Consider the following 17,166-nt stretch of genomic DNA (forward strand, 5'->3'; position numbering starts at 1 on the left):
AGTCCTGTGAGTCAGACATGTGTTTTCTGCAGTTCCTGAAGAGGGTTCTCCTGTTAACACAGTCCCCAGTTTCTGCTTCGAAGTATATTTTCTTAGATTTGTTAAAATTTCAATCCTATATAGTACTTAGATCCAGTGGTTCTCAACCTATGGGTTGCGCCCCCTCTGGGGGTTGAATGACCCTTTCATAAGGGTCGCCTAAGACTATTGGAAAACACAGATATTTACAGAATGATTCATAACAGTAACAAAATTACAGGTGTGAAGTAACAAACTAATCTTATGGTTGGGGTCACCACAACATGAAGAACTGTATTAAAGACTCTCAGCATTGGGAAGGTTGAGAACCTCTGACTTAGATGTTTTTATTGCTTAGTCCCTGGACCTAAATTCTCGCTTCCATTCTTTTTAAAATTAAGCAGTTGCTAACATCGGTTTTCAACACTTGCTATGGTCCTGTTTATTCTTTATAGCTGTGGTGGTGATGCCAATAGTAATCACACAGACGACTCTGTGTAACAGCCCTGGCAGTCCTGCCTGGAACTCGCTTTGTGCACCTGGCTGGTCTGGAACTCACAGAGATCCACCTGCCTCTGTCTCTGGAGTGCTGGGATTAAAGGTGTTATCTTACATTCATTGTAAGAAGAAAAGTGAACCAAAGATAGGAAGATTATGGTGACGTAGAGCTCAGACAGTGTTTCCTGGGAGGAGAGAAAAAGTAGGTGTGAGGTTTTAAGAAGAGTGTAAAAGCTGAACTCAATGTTAAGGAGTTATTTGTTTATTTTAGTTCAAGTTGGATTTAACTGATTTCCAAATTTGGCACATCATGCTTGATCTTGGGTGGTGGTATTTTTAATATCATTTTCTGTGTTCATAAAGTGAATGCCAGGGTTTAGACCAGCCATGAAACTCCAGAGAAAGACTTGTGGCAAATAGGATTCGAAAAAGCAGTACATCAAAGCAGTACATCAAATGAAGACTGTTGATTTAGGTAAAACATTTATTGTGAGCACTCAAACCACATTTCAGGTCCGAACATAAAGGATGAAAAGTCTTCAGCAATGTGGGACTGCACCGTAGTGAGCCTGGTGAACTGTGGACGGGAAAGGAGCCGCTGCTCTCTTTTTAAAGAGTTGGAATAAAATGTAGATTGTAAGCATTAGGCTGAAGACAAAAGGACTTGGGCAGAAAGCAAGACAGCTGAGAACGTGCATGCTGGCTTTTTGTGTCACCAAACCCAGCACTTTTATAACTGAGGAAGCCCTCTGATGTGCTGACCGTCTTGGTGTCTATAAGAAGGTCCAAGAGTCACACTGTTATACTCCATATATTTGATGAGGGATATCCTTCAAAATCAGTGTAATCTTACTGACACATCAAGAGATTTCATATTCAAGATGCCTCTAGGAGATTCATCAATGCTAGAAGTCCCCTTTTAAGGCAGCATTTAATGCCTAATGTGGCGCGCACCATGGCGCCGTCATGTCGTGGATGTGTTGGCACGGAGCCTGGGCACCATTTGCTGTTCCATGTTAAACTTGGTAAACAATTTGTGCACATGCGCGCATGCTCCCCCTAGCGCGGGGAGTCTTTCGATCTGGCCAATCATAATTTAGCACGATCACTCCATTCTGGCCTGAGCCATTGGGTTGATGACACATCAGGGCTTTGTCTGGCACCGTATATATTCTTCTGCTTCCACGGGGATGGGGTCTTCTTGCCTCTCTCAATTCTCAAGTGTAAGCGCTCCAATAAAGTGTGTTCTGAGAAAAATCCTGTTGTGGTCATCTCTTCTGCTGGCGGAAGCGGCGTGCCGCAAGTGGTGCCGAAACCCAGAAGTTCCATCTCGGCATCAGGCAGAGACCCCTGCGGAAGCGGGAGGATTCAGAACTCAGACGCAGGAAGCGGCGTCGGCGGCGTCGGCGTCGGTGAGTTCTCTGGCCAGGAATAACCGGTTTGGGTCCCGGCAAGACTGACGAGAGAGCTGAAACGGATACAGGACAATGAGGACAACCCTCGTGGTGCTGATTCTCCTCCTATGGATGCCAGTGATAAAGATGAAAATGACGCAACTGTGGGCAGTAACCAGGGCATGGCCGAAACCTATGCCAGTTCATGCTAATTCCTCCATTATTCCTACCTTGTTTTCCACCTCATGCGATATGGAAGCCCCTTGTATGGTCCCAAGAGATGAAAAGATAGAACGATTTAATTCAACTAAAGTTGTGCTTAATGGGAGGGACCTTTTGTTTTTCCTTAGAACATAAAACCCCATGCATTCTGTTAAAACAAAAGAATTTGATTAATTGGATGGATCCCTTGCTTTATAGTCAGGTGAATATAGGCATATTGGCATCAGCTTTAAATCAGATTGTTCAGGGTGCCCAATCAGGTGGTGGTACATCCAGTAATGAGACTTCAGTTAACGTTACCACCTTGGCTAAGAATACCACATTGTTGGTGCCTATGAAATATCCCTCTCTTAGAGAGTATAATAGCACTGAATTTAAAGCATCCCCACATTGTCCCAGATTTTTCTTTCCCTCCCACCTATACTGCCTGTCAAGGCAGGACATGGGAGGAGTTGCAGATTTCACAGGGATTCTCCCTTTCTTCGTCTATGAAGAGGTATTTTTATAATCAATCAAATGAAAATTCTACGATAGGGGATGGGTGGTCCTGGTATCAATGGTTGGTTTCCAATGAGGCAGGAGCAACAGCAGACATTTCCGCCTTAGCCCAAATACAAAAGCTCACCACCCGGCTGATTAATGTTTCTGGTATAGTTTCTGAAACATCCCTTGGTAGGCGACTTCGCATACTTCAAGAGGAGGAGCTGGCCAATACTACCTTGGCGGCAGCACCAGTGTGTGTGCCTTCTCCTTTTGTGTTTCTGCTAACTAATATTACTAATGCTACCCAAGAGGTAGATTGCAGGAGTACCGATTGCTTTCTAGCTCAATGCTGGAATGCTTCATGGAACATTGTTGTAGTTATGAAGATACCAACATTCGTGCCAATTCCTGTTAAAACGGATCCTGATACATTCCCACTTGTTACTCTTCTACGAGAGCGACGGAATTACCGCCACTATAGTAACAGCGATAGCGGTGTCAGCGGCTGCCGCGGTTACCGCGGCAGTGGCTATGGCCTATCAAGTACAAACTGTAGATACCATTAATAATGTGGTTGCACAGACCGCTACAGTGCTGGATACTCAAAGTAAAATAAATAGATACATGCTGTCAGGCATAGTGGCAGCTAATCAAAGAATTGATTTTTTACAAAGTCAAATTGATGATTTGGCTGATCTGGTTCAAATGGGTTGCATTTCGTACCAAAAGCATGTGTGCATAACCCCACTTTCCTTTAACAATTCCAGAAATGAACCAAAGATCCTAGGCGAATTCCTTGCCGGCACCTGGTCCAAAGAAGCGGAGAACCTGATCCAGGACCAGCTGTTGCAGATTGCTACCTTGAATGATACTCGTGTACAGCCCATGACCCTTGGACAATTTACTGATTGGCTGCAATCCGCTTTTTCTTTCTTTAAGGAGTGGGTGGGGGTTGGCGTGTTCGGTGCCACATATTGCCTCGGCGTGTTTCTCTGCCTTTGCTTCTGCGCCGATTTCGTGCACGGCAAGCTCGGGACAAAGCAATTATAGTCCAGGCCCTTGCCGCCCTCAAACATGGCACCTCCCCTCAGGTCAGGCTGTCTAGCCTCAAGCATGACCTATAACTGGATGTGGCCTCGGCACCCCAAGTCATTAAAGGCATTGCACTGGGACAGGCACACCCTATTCTCTCTGTCTTTTAAAACGTGCTGGTAGTCCTTACACCTCATAGGCCTTGCTGCCATTGCACATGAGAGGATACACACATGACGCGCACAGCGCACCCTAACCCTTGATCGTTGGGGACATCATGAGGTCTCGAACTGGATCGGGTTCCTGCTTTAAAATACAAAAGGGGGAGATGTGGCACACGCCATGGTACCGTCATGTCGTGGGTGTGTTGGCACGGAGCCTGGGCGCCATTTGCTGTTCCATGTTAAACTTGGTAAACAATTTGTGCACATGCTCGCATGCTCCCCCTAGCGCGGGGAGTCTTTCCATCTGGCCAATCATAATTTAGCACGATCACTCCATTCTGGCCTGAGCCATTGGGTTGATGACACATCAGGGCTTTGTCTGGCACCGTATATATTCTTCTGCTTCCACGGGGACGGGGTCTTCTTGCCTCTCTCAATTCTCAAGTGTAAGCGCTCCAATAAAGTGTGTTCTGAGAAGAATCTTGTTGTGGTCGTCTCTTCTGCTGGTGGAAGCGGCGCGCTGCAGCCTAAAAATGTGAAAAACAGGGGGCTGGAGAGATGGCTCAGCGGTTAAGAGCATTGCCTGCTCTTCCAAAGGTCCTGAGTTCAATTCCCAGCAACCACATGGTGGCTCACAATCATCTGTAATGGGGTCTGGTGCCCTCTTCTGGCCTGCAGGCATACACAGACAGAATAATGTATACATAATAAATAAATAAATATTTTTAAAAAATGTGAAAAACAAGCCGGGCGATGGTGGCGCACGCCTTTAATCCCAGCACTCGGGAGGCAGAGGCAGGCGGATCTCTGTGAGTTCGAGACCAGCCTGGTCTACAGAGCTAGTTCCAGGACAGGCTCCAAAGCCATGGAGAAACCCTGTCTCGAAAAACCAAAAAAAAAAAAAAAAATGTGAAAAACATAAGGAAGCAAACCATTAAATTTAATGGGTGTGGGATAATGCTCTATTACAGATGGAACTGAGAAAATGGTAGGTACACACTAGAAAAGTAGTGTAAATATAGTTATTCCAGAAATCTTTTATTAAGTAGCTATACTTCAGTAAACATTGGGATATATGTGTTAGGGAAAGGCCCCATGAGTAAAGGGTTGGGAAAAAATTTTCCAATCAAACGGACCTAAGAAACAAGCAGATGTAGCTATCCTAACATCTAACAAAATAGACTTCAAACTAAAATTAATCAAAAGAGACAAAGAAGGTCATTTCATATTAGTCACAGGAAAAATCCATCAAGAGGAAATCTCAATACTGAACATCTATGCCCCAAATACAAGGGCACCCTCATATGTAAAAGAAACACTTCTAAAGCTGAAATCATATATTAAACCCCACACACTAATAGTGGGAGACTTCAATACTCCCCTCTCACCACTGGACAGGTCTGTCAGACAAAAAATTAATAGAGAAATAAGGAAACTAACAGGTGTTATGACTCAAATGGACTTAACAGACATATATAGAACATTTTATCCAAACATAAAAGAATATACCTTCTTCTCAGCACCTCATGGAACCTTTTCAAAAACTGACCACATACTCGGTAACCTCAACAGATACAAGAAAGAAAGAAAGAAAGAAAGAAAGAAAGAAAGAAAGAAAGAAAGAACCCCATGTATCTTATTGGATCACCTAAAATTAGAAACCAACAGCAACACTAATTCCAAAAAGCCCACAAACATGGAAATTAAACAGTGCTCACCTGAAGCATCAATGTGTCAAGGAAGAAATCAAATTCTTCCTATTCAATGAAAATGACCACACAACATACCCAAATTTATGGGACACAATGAAAGCAATGTTACAAAGAAAGTTTGTAACACTAACTGCACTAACTGCCTACATAAAGAAACTGGGAAAAAAAATCCCACACTAGTAAATTAACAGAACATTTGAAAACTCTAGAACAAAAGAAAGCAAACTCACCCAAGAGGAATAGATGGCAGGAAATAATCAAATTGAGAGCTGAAATCAATAAAATAGAAACAAAGAAAACAATACAAAGAATAAATGAGACAAAGAGTTGGTTCTTTGAAAAAAATCAACAACATAGACAAACTTTAATCCAAGCTAACCAAAAGGCAGAGAGAGAATATTCAAATTAACAAATCAAAAATGAAAATGGGACATAAAAACAGACACAAAGGAAATCCAGAGAATCATTAGGTCATATTTTGAAAGCCTGTACTCCACAAAATTGGAAAATTTAAAGGAAATGGACAACTTTTTTGATAAATATCACTTACCAAAATTAAATCAAGACCATATAAGCAAATTAAACAGACCTATAACTGCTGAAGAAATAGAAACAGTCATCAAAAGTCTCCCAACCAAACAAAGCCCAGGACCAGATGGTTTCAGCTCAGAATTCTTCATGACTTTCAAAGAAGAACTAATAGCAATACTCCTCGAATGGTTCCACACAATAGAAAGAGAAGGAACATTGCCAAACTCTTTTCATGAGGCTACAATTACCTTGATATCCAAACCACATAAAGACATTACTAAGAAAGAGAATTACAGACCAGTCTCACTCATGAACATTGATGCAAAAAATACTAAATAAAATATTGGCAAGTCGAATCCAAGAACGTATTAGAAAAATCATCCACCGTTATCAAGTTGACTTCATCCCAGAGATGTAGGGATGGTTCAACATAAGAAAATCTGTCAACATAATCCACCATATAAACAAACTGAAAAATAAAAACCACATGCTAATTTCATTAGATGTTGAAAAAGCCTTCAACAAAATACAACATCCCTTCATGATAAAGGTCTTAGAGCAGGGATACCAGGGACATTCCTAAACATAAAAAAGGCAATATACAGCAAGTCAACAGCCAACATCAAAATAAATGGAGAGAAACTCAAAGCAATCCCACTGAAATCAAGAGCAGGACAAGGTTGTCCACTCTCTCCATATCTAGCTATAGTTTTGAGGTCCTAGCCAGAGCAATAAGACAACAAGAGGAAATCAAGGAGATATAAATCAGAAAAGAAGAAGTCAAATTCTCACTATTTACTGATAATATATTAGTTTACATAAGCAATTCCAACAATTCTACCAAGGAACTTCTACAACCCATAAACACTTTCAGTAATGTAACAGGATACAAGATTATCTCAAAAAAAAATCAGTGGCCCTCTTTTACACAGATGATAAATAGGCTGAGAAAGAAATCAGAGAAAGTGGCGCACGCCTTTAATCCCAGCACTCGGGAGGCAGAGGCAGGCGGATCTCTGTGAGTTCGAGACCAGCCTGGTCTACAGAGCTAGTTCCAGGACAGGCTCCAAAGCCACAGAGAAACCCTGTCTCGAAAAACCAAAAAAAAAAAAAAAAAAAAAAGAAATCAGAGAAATATCACCTTCACAATAGCCACAAATAACATAAAATACCTCAGAGTAACTCTAACCAAACAAGTGGAAGACTTGGATGACAAGAACTTTAAATCTTTGAAGAAAGAAATTGAAGAAGAGAGAAATGGAAAGATCTCCCATGCTCTTGGGTAAGTAGAATTAACATAATAAAAATGTCAGTCTTAACAAAAGCAACCTACAGATTCAATGCAAGGCCCATCAAAATCTCAGCAAAATTCTTCAAAGACCTTGAAAGAACAGTACTCAACTTCATATGGAAAACCAAAAACCCAGGATAGCCAAACAATCCTGTACAATAAAGAAACTTCTGGAGGCATCAAAATCCCTGGCTTCAAACTCTACTTCAGAGCTGCAGTACCGAAAACAGCCTGGTATTAGCAGAAAAACATAAAAACAGGAAGTCCAATGGAAATGAATCTAAGACCTAGATACCAATCCACACACTTATGAATACCTGATTTTTGAGAAAGCAAAAAATATTACAGGGAAAAAAGAAAGCATATTTAACATCTGTATCTTCTGGCGTTTGTATCTTCCACCTCCTTTTGCTGCATCTCCATGTTCTCTTCCCTCTGCTCTGGTCACACCGTCCTCAGTGCTGAGCTTCTCAGACTCACTAAGCTAATTGTTTCCTATGGCCTTTGCCCAGCTACAGGGCTTGATCCAGTCAGTTTGTGTCTACTCAAATTCTCTACCCTGTGATCACTTGCCTCATTTTCCTCCATGTCATTGTGTGGTTCGTGTATACTCTGTAGCTGTCTGAATCTTCCCTGCTAAGATGTTTCCTTCCCCAAGGCAAGACTTCATTCTCTCACTGGTGCCTAGAACACAGCTGGTACAGTGTATGTATTCAGTGACCATCTGCCAAATGAATCCTCTCATCTCAGCAGTCACCCTCAGCTTCACTCCTTAGCAGGCCATGGCTCTCTCATCTATGAAGTGAGGGATGTGAACTCAGGGCTGTCAAGTGCCAAATGCACATCAAAGTCAGCCTCCAATCCAAGATACTCAAGGGCTGTATATGGAGCACAGCCTTGGCTAAAAGGAGGAAGGACTAGGTGGGATAGAGACATCGCTCTTGGGCTTTTGCCAATGGAAGGGTCAATCGCCCAGGTTTTGGAAAGGCCTCTGATTTCATATAACGTGGGAAGTACCCTCTGTTAGGGAGATGCTTGCTCATATCATGCCTATCTCATGGGATGAGGGCATCAGCTCTGCAGTGGCACCAGGCTGGTCATCTACAGTCTCTTGACTCTCACTATGGAAGCTATGTGACCTCCAGGATTCCCGGTGGGGCAGTTGGTCCCTGCTCAGATGACAGAGAGTCCTTTCCATTGAACCCTTCTGCCTGCTTCCCAGTGGTCCCCAGTTGATAGCACACGCCTTTAATCCCAGCACTCAGGAGGTAGAAGCAGGCAGTCCTCTATGAGGCCAGCCTGGTCTACAGAGCAAGTTCCAGGACAGGTTCCAGAAGTCACACAGAGAAACTCTGTCTAAAAAAAAAAAAAAAAAAAAAAAAAAAAAAAAAAAAAAAAAACCCAAAAAATGGAAAGAAAAGTTAAAAAAAAGAAAAAAAAAGAATGCTTGTTGCTCTTGTAGGGGACCCAGATTCAGTTCTCAGTACTCAATGATGGTGTAACCTTCCATAAATCCAATTCCAGAGACTCTGACCCCTCCTTTCTGACCTTTGAGGGCATGCAGCACTCATATGATGTCCACACACATATACAGACAAAACATTAGTGCAGAAAATATTTTAAAAATACTTTAAAGTGTCTTGGCTGGTAACAATGGCCATACACCTGTAACCCCCAAATTTAGACTCTTGAAGGAAAAGTATTGAGTTTGAGCCTATCCTAGGCCACATAGACCTGCATTGCCTCAGAAACAATTTCAGCTGTGTAGTAGGAGCTGCGGGCCTCTTCCCACAGCCTGGCTCCTGGTCGCCTGGCCAGCTTATGTCCCGAAATAACAACACACAAATTGTATTCATTTAAACACTGCCTGGCCCATTAACTCTAGCTTCTTACTGGCTAATTCTTACATCTTGATTACTTATTTCTATTAATGTGTGTAGCACCCCAAGGTGCGCTTACCGGGAAGATTCTAGCCTACGTCCATCCTGGGTCGGAGCTTCATCGCGTCTGCCCGGAAGAGGGGAGCATGGAGTCTGAGCTCACTTCCTCTTCCTCCCAGCATTCTGTTCTGTTTACTCCACCCACCTATGTTCTAACCTATCAGGGCCAAGCAGCTTCTTTATTAATTAACCAATGACCTTCCTCCATCACAGATGCAGCTCAGTGGAAGAACAGCTGCCTAGAATTGAATGTTTAGGGCTGGGGCCATGGCTCGGCAGTAGGGCGCTTGGCTAATATGTGTGAAGGCTTGTGTTTTATCTGTAGCAGCACTGGAACAATGAGGAGTTAACTGCCCTTTACTGCCAGATTCTTGCTAAGGCACAAACATGCAACGATTATCCAGAATATAATTCCAACCTCCACGTGATTACTGTGAGAAAATTACAGACTAAAAGTCTAAAGTTGTATTGGGGGCATTTAATCCTTAAAGAAGAGGGCAAAGACGGTACTGAGTGAATAGGAATTATATGAATATGGTTAAAAATATTTTTAGGAGAGCTATGGAAGTTTTGGTGAAAGCAAGAATGAAGTTTTTAATACCCACACAGTAATCATGCCTGAAAATGTACTGAGAGACAGGCAATGTGCACAGTGTGAAGAAAAGGTGTGAACTTACCCTGGGGACTGGGCTCTGTGCCCTTCACCCCAGCAGGCCTTTACCCTGGGGACTGGGCTCTGCCCTTCACCCCAGCAGGGCTTTATCCTGGGGACTGGACTCTGTGCCCTTCACCCCAGCAGGGCTTTACCCTGGGGACTGGGCTCTGCCCTTCACCCCAGCAGGGCTTTACCCTGGGGACTGGGCTCTGTGCCCTTCACCCCAGCAGGGCTTTACCCTGGGGACTGGGCTCTGTGCCCTTCACCCCAGCAGGGCTTTACCCTGGGGACTGGGCTCTGCCCTTCACCCCAGCAGGGCTTTACCCTGGGGACTGGGCTCTGTGCCCTTCACCCCAGCAGGGCTTTACCCTGGGGACTGGGTTCTGTGCCCTTCACCCCAGCAGGCCTTTACCCTGGGGACTGGGCTCTGCCCTTCACCCCAGCAGGGCTTTATCCTGGGGACTGGGCTCTGTGCCCTTCACCCCAGCAGGGCTTTACCCTGGGGACTGGGCTCTGCCCTTCACCCCAGCAGGCCTTTACCCTGGGGACTGGGCTCTGCCCTTCACCCCAGCAGGGCTTTATCCTGGGGACTGGGCTCTGTGCCCTTCACCCCAGCAGGGCTTTACCCTGGGGACTGGGCTCTGCCCTTCACCCCAGCAGGCCTTTACCCTGGGGACTAGGTTCTGTGCCCTTCACCCCAGCAGGGCTTTACCCTGGGGACTGGGCTCTGTGCCCTTCACCCCAGCAGGGCTTTATCCTGGGGACTGGGCTCTGCCCTTCACCCCAGCAGGGCTTTACCCTGGGGACTGGGCTCTGCCCTTCACCCCAGCAGGGCTTTACCCTGGGGACTGGGCTCTGCCCTTCACCCCAGCAGGGCTTTACCCTGGGGACTGGGCTCTGTGCCCTTCACCCCAGCAGGGCTTTACCCTGGGGACTGGGCTCTGCCCTTCACCCCAGCAGGGCTTTACCCTGGGGACTGGGCTCTGCCCTTCACCCCAGCAGGGCTTTACCCTGGGGACTGGGCTCTGTGCCCTTCACCCCAGCAGGGCTTTACCCTGGGGACTGGGCTCTGCCCTTCACCCCAGCAGGCCTTTACCCTGGGGACTGGGCTCTGCCCTTCACCCCAGCAGGGATTTATCCTGGGGACTGGGCTCTGTGCCCTTCACCCCAGCAGGGCTTTACCCTGGGGACTGGGCTCTGCCCTTCACCCCAGCAGGCCTTTACCCTGGGGACTGGGTTCTGTGCCCTTCACCCCAGCAGGGCTTTACCCTGGGGACTGGGTTCTGCCCTTCACCCCAGCAGGCCTTTACCCTGGGGACTGGGTTCTGTGCCCTTCACCCCAGCAGGGCTTTACCCTGGGGACTGGGCTCTGCCCTTCACCCCAGCAGGGCTCTTTGTGACTGATCTGTCACGACTGTTGCATTGGTACCAACACCACAGTCCCCGGTGTGGGGAGGAAGAAGGAATTAACAGGAATTGAGCGCCTAGATGAGTTAAGTTTCAAACGAAGTAAGCCTGAGCTTCAGAGAGTGTCCCAGCCTGGAGTCTGAATGATTTGCCAGCAGGGCTTGGTGATATGCACTCCACTGACCTTCAATTTCCTAAGTGACAAAGCTGGAAGGGGTAGTGGGTAGTTGTACAACCAAACAAAAAATTTGATTTAAAAGTCACAGTGTTCACTTGACTCTGTGGGAAGGAAGAATTGCCCTTGGAACAACATGAGAGTTTTCTAGAAGTTATGAAATATTAAATGTTTGCATTCCTTAGTATCTCAGAACGACAATTTGTTCTATTTCAAGGTGAGCCTGGTTAAGGAGGTGCAGTGCTCGGGAGTCCATAGTCTCAAGCCTAGGAAGCATAAGAAAGGCTAATAATTCAAGGCCAGCCTCTAATTGGGCTACAGTGATAGCTGCAGGCTGTCCTGAGCAGGAAGGTCTGCCTTCTGGCTCCATTTCCCTAGGCTTTGTGCCACCTGCTATTACTCAGAGTCCGAGGGGGTGAGAAACAAAACCCTGTCTGGCCCAGCGCTAAGATGAGGAATGTCCAGTCTTTGAACAAACCATCTTGTGATCTGTCTTCAGGTTCATCTTGATCAAGAGGCTCTAATGCTACTTCTGTTTCCTGGTGACATGCTGCTCCCTTGAGAACCACAGTGAGGACACTGGGTGTCCTGGAACCGGAAATGGTGAGTCTGTGACACATCTCTGGCAAGGAACACAGGCCTGATCGGTCTGTGGGCTTCTTATTTACATTATACCAAAGATATAATTTACATCATGTTTTAATGAATAAACACATTTTGCACATCGGTTTTCTTTGGGTGGGACCCCTGGTAGGTAACCCCATGCTCCAGGGGATGGCCCCACCTCCATGCACACTGGGATTCATTGGGTTATTTATGGAAAAGAAGGATGTGAAGTTGGGATGGAGTGTTTCAGGGAGAAGAAGGGGTGGGCTGGGTGTGGATAAATAAAACGCATTGTCTAGACTGGCGGTGGACACCTTTAATCCTAGCACTTGGAAGGCAGAGACAGGCAGATCTCAGTGAGTTCAAGGCCATCCTGGTTTACAAAGCAAGTGCCAGGACAGCCAGGACTGTTAAACAGTTGAACAGAGAAACTCTGTCTCCAAAACAAAAAAGAAAACAAAAAACAAAAAAAAAAAAAAAACCCCATTGTCTTCATCTATGAAATTTTTGAAGAATTAAAAATGTTTTAGCCGGGCGGTGGTGGCACACGCCTTTAATCCCAGCACTCAGGAGGCAGAGGCAGGTGGATCTCTGTAAGTTCGAGACCAGCCTGGTCTACAAGAGCTAGTTCCAGGACAGGCTCCTAAACCACAGAGAAACCCTGTCTCGAAAAACCAAAAAAAAAAAATGTTTTAAAACTTGGGTAGAAAAATATGTTGGTTTATATACTTTTCTTGTCCATGAAAAACAAATCTCTAACTTCACAGAGGAGACACCAAGTGACTGACCTTGGCTTGGAAACACAGGTTGTTGTAGGGAGGCCACTTGTTTGTTCCTGACTGCCCAGACCTGAAATAATCATACAGAAACTGTATTAATTACAACACTGCTTGGCCTATTAGCTTACACATATTTCTAGCTCATATATCTTAAATTAACCCATTTCTATTAATTTGTGTATTGCTACATGGCTGTGGCTCACCAGCAAGTTTCTGTCCTGCGTCTGTCTCTGGCGGAGCTATGTGGCTTCTCACTGACTCCGCCTCCTTTCTCCCAGCATTCAGTTTAGTTTTCTCACCTAGTTCTACTCTGCCCTATCAACAGGCCAAGGCAGTTTCTTTATTCATTAACCAATAAAAGCCTAGTCCAGAGCACATATGTGTGTGCCTTCTCAGCTGGTGAATCCCTGGAACCTCCTCTGCTTTTGCCATCCCCAGTCCTTAGACCTAGCCTTGCCACACAGCCTGTCTGCTAGGCTCGCCTGGTGAATGCCTGTCTTCGTCACGGTTTCTACTGCTGTGCTGAAAAAACATGACCAAGGCAACCTGGAGGAAAAGGGTTTATTTCAGCTTACATGACCTGATCACAGCGTTATGCCCAAATTATGGAGTCTCCCCAAAAGAGCCTTTTTTCTTTTTATTCTTTTTTTTTTTTTTTTGGTTTTTCAAGCAGGGTTTCTCTGTAGCTTTGGAGCCTGTTCTGGAACTAGCTCTTGTAGACCAGGCTGGCCTCGAACTCACAGAGATCCACCTGCCTCTGCCTCCCGAGTGCTGGGATTAAAGGCATGCACCACCGCCACCTGACATCAAAACCAACTTAAAAACCAGTGACTTCCATGGCCCTCAGCAGCTGTGCCAATGGCCTCCATTTGAGGCCATGGTGACATGCAGACCCAGGTGACTGCCAAGGACCATGCCTGGGTCTGTGGTCCTTTCACAACTTGGGTCTATGTTGAAGTCCATGTCCCATGTTGCCACCAGGCCCACGCAGAGCCCCAAGGTTGGAGTCTGGGGTCCATGCTCCAGCAGGGGCCATATAGATCTGGGTGGCCTGTGCTGCCACCTCGGGCCTTGGTGTCATCTGGGCCCCAGCTGCTTGCTGAGGGCCATGTGTAGGTTCTGAGGGCCAGCTGCAGCTGGGGTCTGTGCTGATGTCTGTGGCCTGTGTCATCTCAGAGGATTATAAGAACCATGCATGATGAAATCAGAGGCCATGCTGAGCCAGCCCCACCCTTTGCTGGCCCTGGGAAAGCTGGGAGAGATGGCTCCATCCCTCACCACAGGCGAGGGACAACCGACCCTGCTGGCATGAGTGTAGATCTGACTCTCCCACTCATCTAAGGAAGGCTGCCCCAGTGGCCCGACTGACCAGCTCAGCTACCACCCAGGTCATAGCCTTGAGTTGGCACATCCTAACATCTACTACATCTAGAACCTGGTAGAGTTTGTGAAGGAACTGGCCCTGTAGATCCGCAGCATCTCCATGACTGGGGGCAGCCACAGGATATCCCAGAGGAGTTCCAGTGAGGATCCAGTGAGGATGGTGTGTTGAACGGCACAGGTTGAAGAAACCTAGGCTAACTCCAAGATAAACAAATTATATTTTCTTATTATAAGTGGAAAACTCATGAAACAGGAACCAGAAGTCCAACCTCAGTTGTGTAGCATAGAAACCACAGAGAGAGAGAAAGAGAGAGAGAGAAAGCCCTGGGCACCAGCAGCTTTTCTTTAGGTACCAAAAAGGTCACTCCCCTAACCTGGTCCAACCTCTTGAAAATCAGTGACTGACAGAGATTCCCTATCACTTCCCCCTTTTGTATAAATAAGAGAGTTTTAAACCCAATACAAAACCCGGGCAGTGGTGGCGCACGCCTTTAATCCCAGCACTGGGGAGGCAGAGGCAGGCGGATCTCTGTGAGTTCGAGACCAGCCTGGTCTACAAGAGCTAGTTCCGGGACAGGCACCAAAACCTACAGAGGAACCCTGTCTCGAAAAAAAATCCAAAATAAATAAATAAATAAATAAAGACAATACAAAGGTATAGGGGGCTGGAGAGATGGCTCAGCTGTTAAGAGCACTGACTGCTCTTCCAGGGTCCTGAGTTCAATTCCCAACAACCACGTGGTGGCTCACAACCATCTATAATGAGATCTGGTGCCCTCTTCTGGCCTACAGGCAGGATACTGCATAAATAAATGAATAAATAAATCTTAAAAAAAACATATATACTAGGAACAGATATCAAGTATAAAATTAGGATTATAACCAACATAAACAATATTAAGCAAGGAACACATGCTAAATGTTTTAATAATAAACATTTTATCCTAAAGAGTCTAAGTCTTGCTTTGGAAATGGCTTGGCTAGATCATAAGAGTACAGTAACTATGACTATCTAATCTTTAACCCCATCGAAGGCCTGAGAAGGGAGATATTACTTGAGTAAGCAGGAAGTGTAATCAGGCAGCTTCCAAAGCGTGTAGTATATGACAGAGACAACTGGCTACCTGAGCAATCACTCAGAGTTTCATTTGCAATGTTGAAGCAACCAACTTTGACTAAGGCCTAGCATAACTGACATAGCATTTTTAGAAGCAGGAAAATTTTTAGAACCGTTTTGTGCTGTCTTGGCAAGGTTTGGCAGTCTTTTTTGTGAGTGTGTTCTGTTTATTCAGTCCAGACACCATGTACTTTGTCAGTGGTCAAGGCATAGGCAATTCCTTGCCCAAAGGCCAGTTGTGCCAAGAAGAAAACAAACTCCTAGTGGAGTGTCTTCAGTGCTCAACATTCTCTCAGGAATAGATCGGTACTGTCAGGAACAACCGTGTCTCATGTCAACAGAATTCTAAGTTATTTAAATGCCATGATCTACAGATCCTTGAAGTGGCTGAAGATTAGCTATCTAGGCAGAATACAATCTCTCTGTATCTAAAGAACCTAATTAATCTGACTATATGTATAACATACATGAATAACTATTGACCTATAATACTCAATACCTGTATACTTAAAGACTAAGACTTCATATCAGAATATTAAATAATCTGCAAACAACTGTGAAGTAAATGAGGACAGTGACCTCAAAATGTAAACAATGTATAAGTATCTTGATCAGAGAGGTAGGACTATATAATACAATATGATAAATATATCCTAAAAATTGTATCAGTATACAAAATGTCTTAAACAGAGGTAGAAACATGCATGCATACAATCTGACAAAATAACTTTTCATAGGTATACAAATATTGTAAACAAATAACAAGATAATTTGAACTTGTATCAATATACAAGAATCTATACCAGTGTAAATTGTCCATAAAGAATAGCTCACAAGTATTCATTCTAATACCCACTATTATTGGTAGTAGTATGAATAAGTTCACGCTAAATTACCTATTATCCTATTCAGTTTTTCCTCTTTTTGGTTCATTTTTATGTCTATTTTATCATCCAGACCAGTATGATTTTTTTACAGTAGGCATTGGATTTAAAATTTTTTTTATTTTTATTTTTTATTTATTTTTATTTTTTATTGAAAAAAAATTTCCTCCTCCTCCCAGCCTCCCATTTCCCTCCCCCTCCTTCCGCCCCTAAATTTTTTTTGATGAGACATGTTTTCCACAGTAACTGGGCATGATTGGATCACATTCCACGTGGGGGCCTGCCAGAGGCCCCCCAAAGGAGTTTTCTGATGGTATTGGGTTGTCTGTCTTTTGTCAACCTACACTCACTGGTTCAATGTCGGCCTTTGCCACACCTTCTACATACACCTGAAGGCCGAGTCCTCCTATTCTTGCCGTTTCCAGAGGAGATGTTATTTCTAGAAATTTTTTGTCTGCAATCCCTTTTCAGATGTCCTTTTCTACCACAGTTAAAACCTTAGGCATTTTGCTGTCTTCTCATACTGTTGGAAATTGCTTCTCCTACCCAAGCTTCGGTACTATAGTCAAATGTCTCAACATTTATCGTATGTAAGATTCATTTATCTCTTGGTGCTCATCTAACCAAGGAATGAAGTCTGTTCAGTAAAGATAATGTCATCCTTGGACGTAATTTTTATGGCGTACATATTACCTTCCTGAAGAAACACTCTATCTGTCAATCTATTATAACTGTCAATAGATTTCGACGAATACATGTAACAGCACGAATTCTCTCAGACAATGTCTCAGCACCCTCTGTCACTGACTGGGTTTTATCCGTCAAATTGGTCATGTCCTTTTTTAGAGTGCTAATAATTTTCCCTTTTAGCTTGT

The 17,166-nt window shown here is 44.6% G+C and overlaps 1 protein-coding gene across 3 annotated transcripts in view; it reads left to right on the plus strand.

The window, feature by feature from the left end:
* LOC142846281 (uncharacterized) overlaps positions 1-17,166 on the plus strand; it is a 45,821-nt gene that overhangs the window by 13,210 nt on the left and 15,445 nt on the right. The window contains exon 4 of one of the 3 annotated variants that reach the window (XR_012910051.1): positions 3,383-4,291. Coding sequence is in view for 1 of the 3 variants with exons in the window: in XM_075966527.1 (XP_075822642.1) it covers positions 12,123-12,125 (3 nt within the window). In the remaining 2 variants the exon portion in view is untranslated. The other 2 variants (XR_012910052.1, XM_075966527.1) reach the window with 2 other exon arrangements.

Source organism: Microtus pennsylvanicus, chromosome 3, assembly GCF_037038515.1.
Source record: "Microtus pennsylvanicus isolate mMicPen1 chromosome 3, mMicPen1.hap1, whole genome shotgun sequence".
NCBI classification, from domain to species: domain Eukaryota; kingdom Metazoa; phylum Chordata; class Mammalia; order Rodentia; family Cricetidae; genus Microtus; species Microtus pennsylvanicus.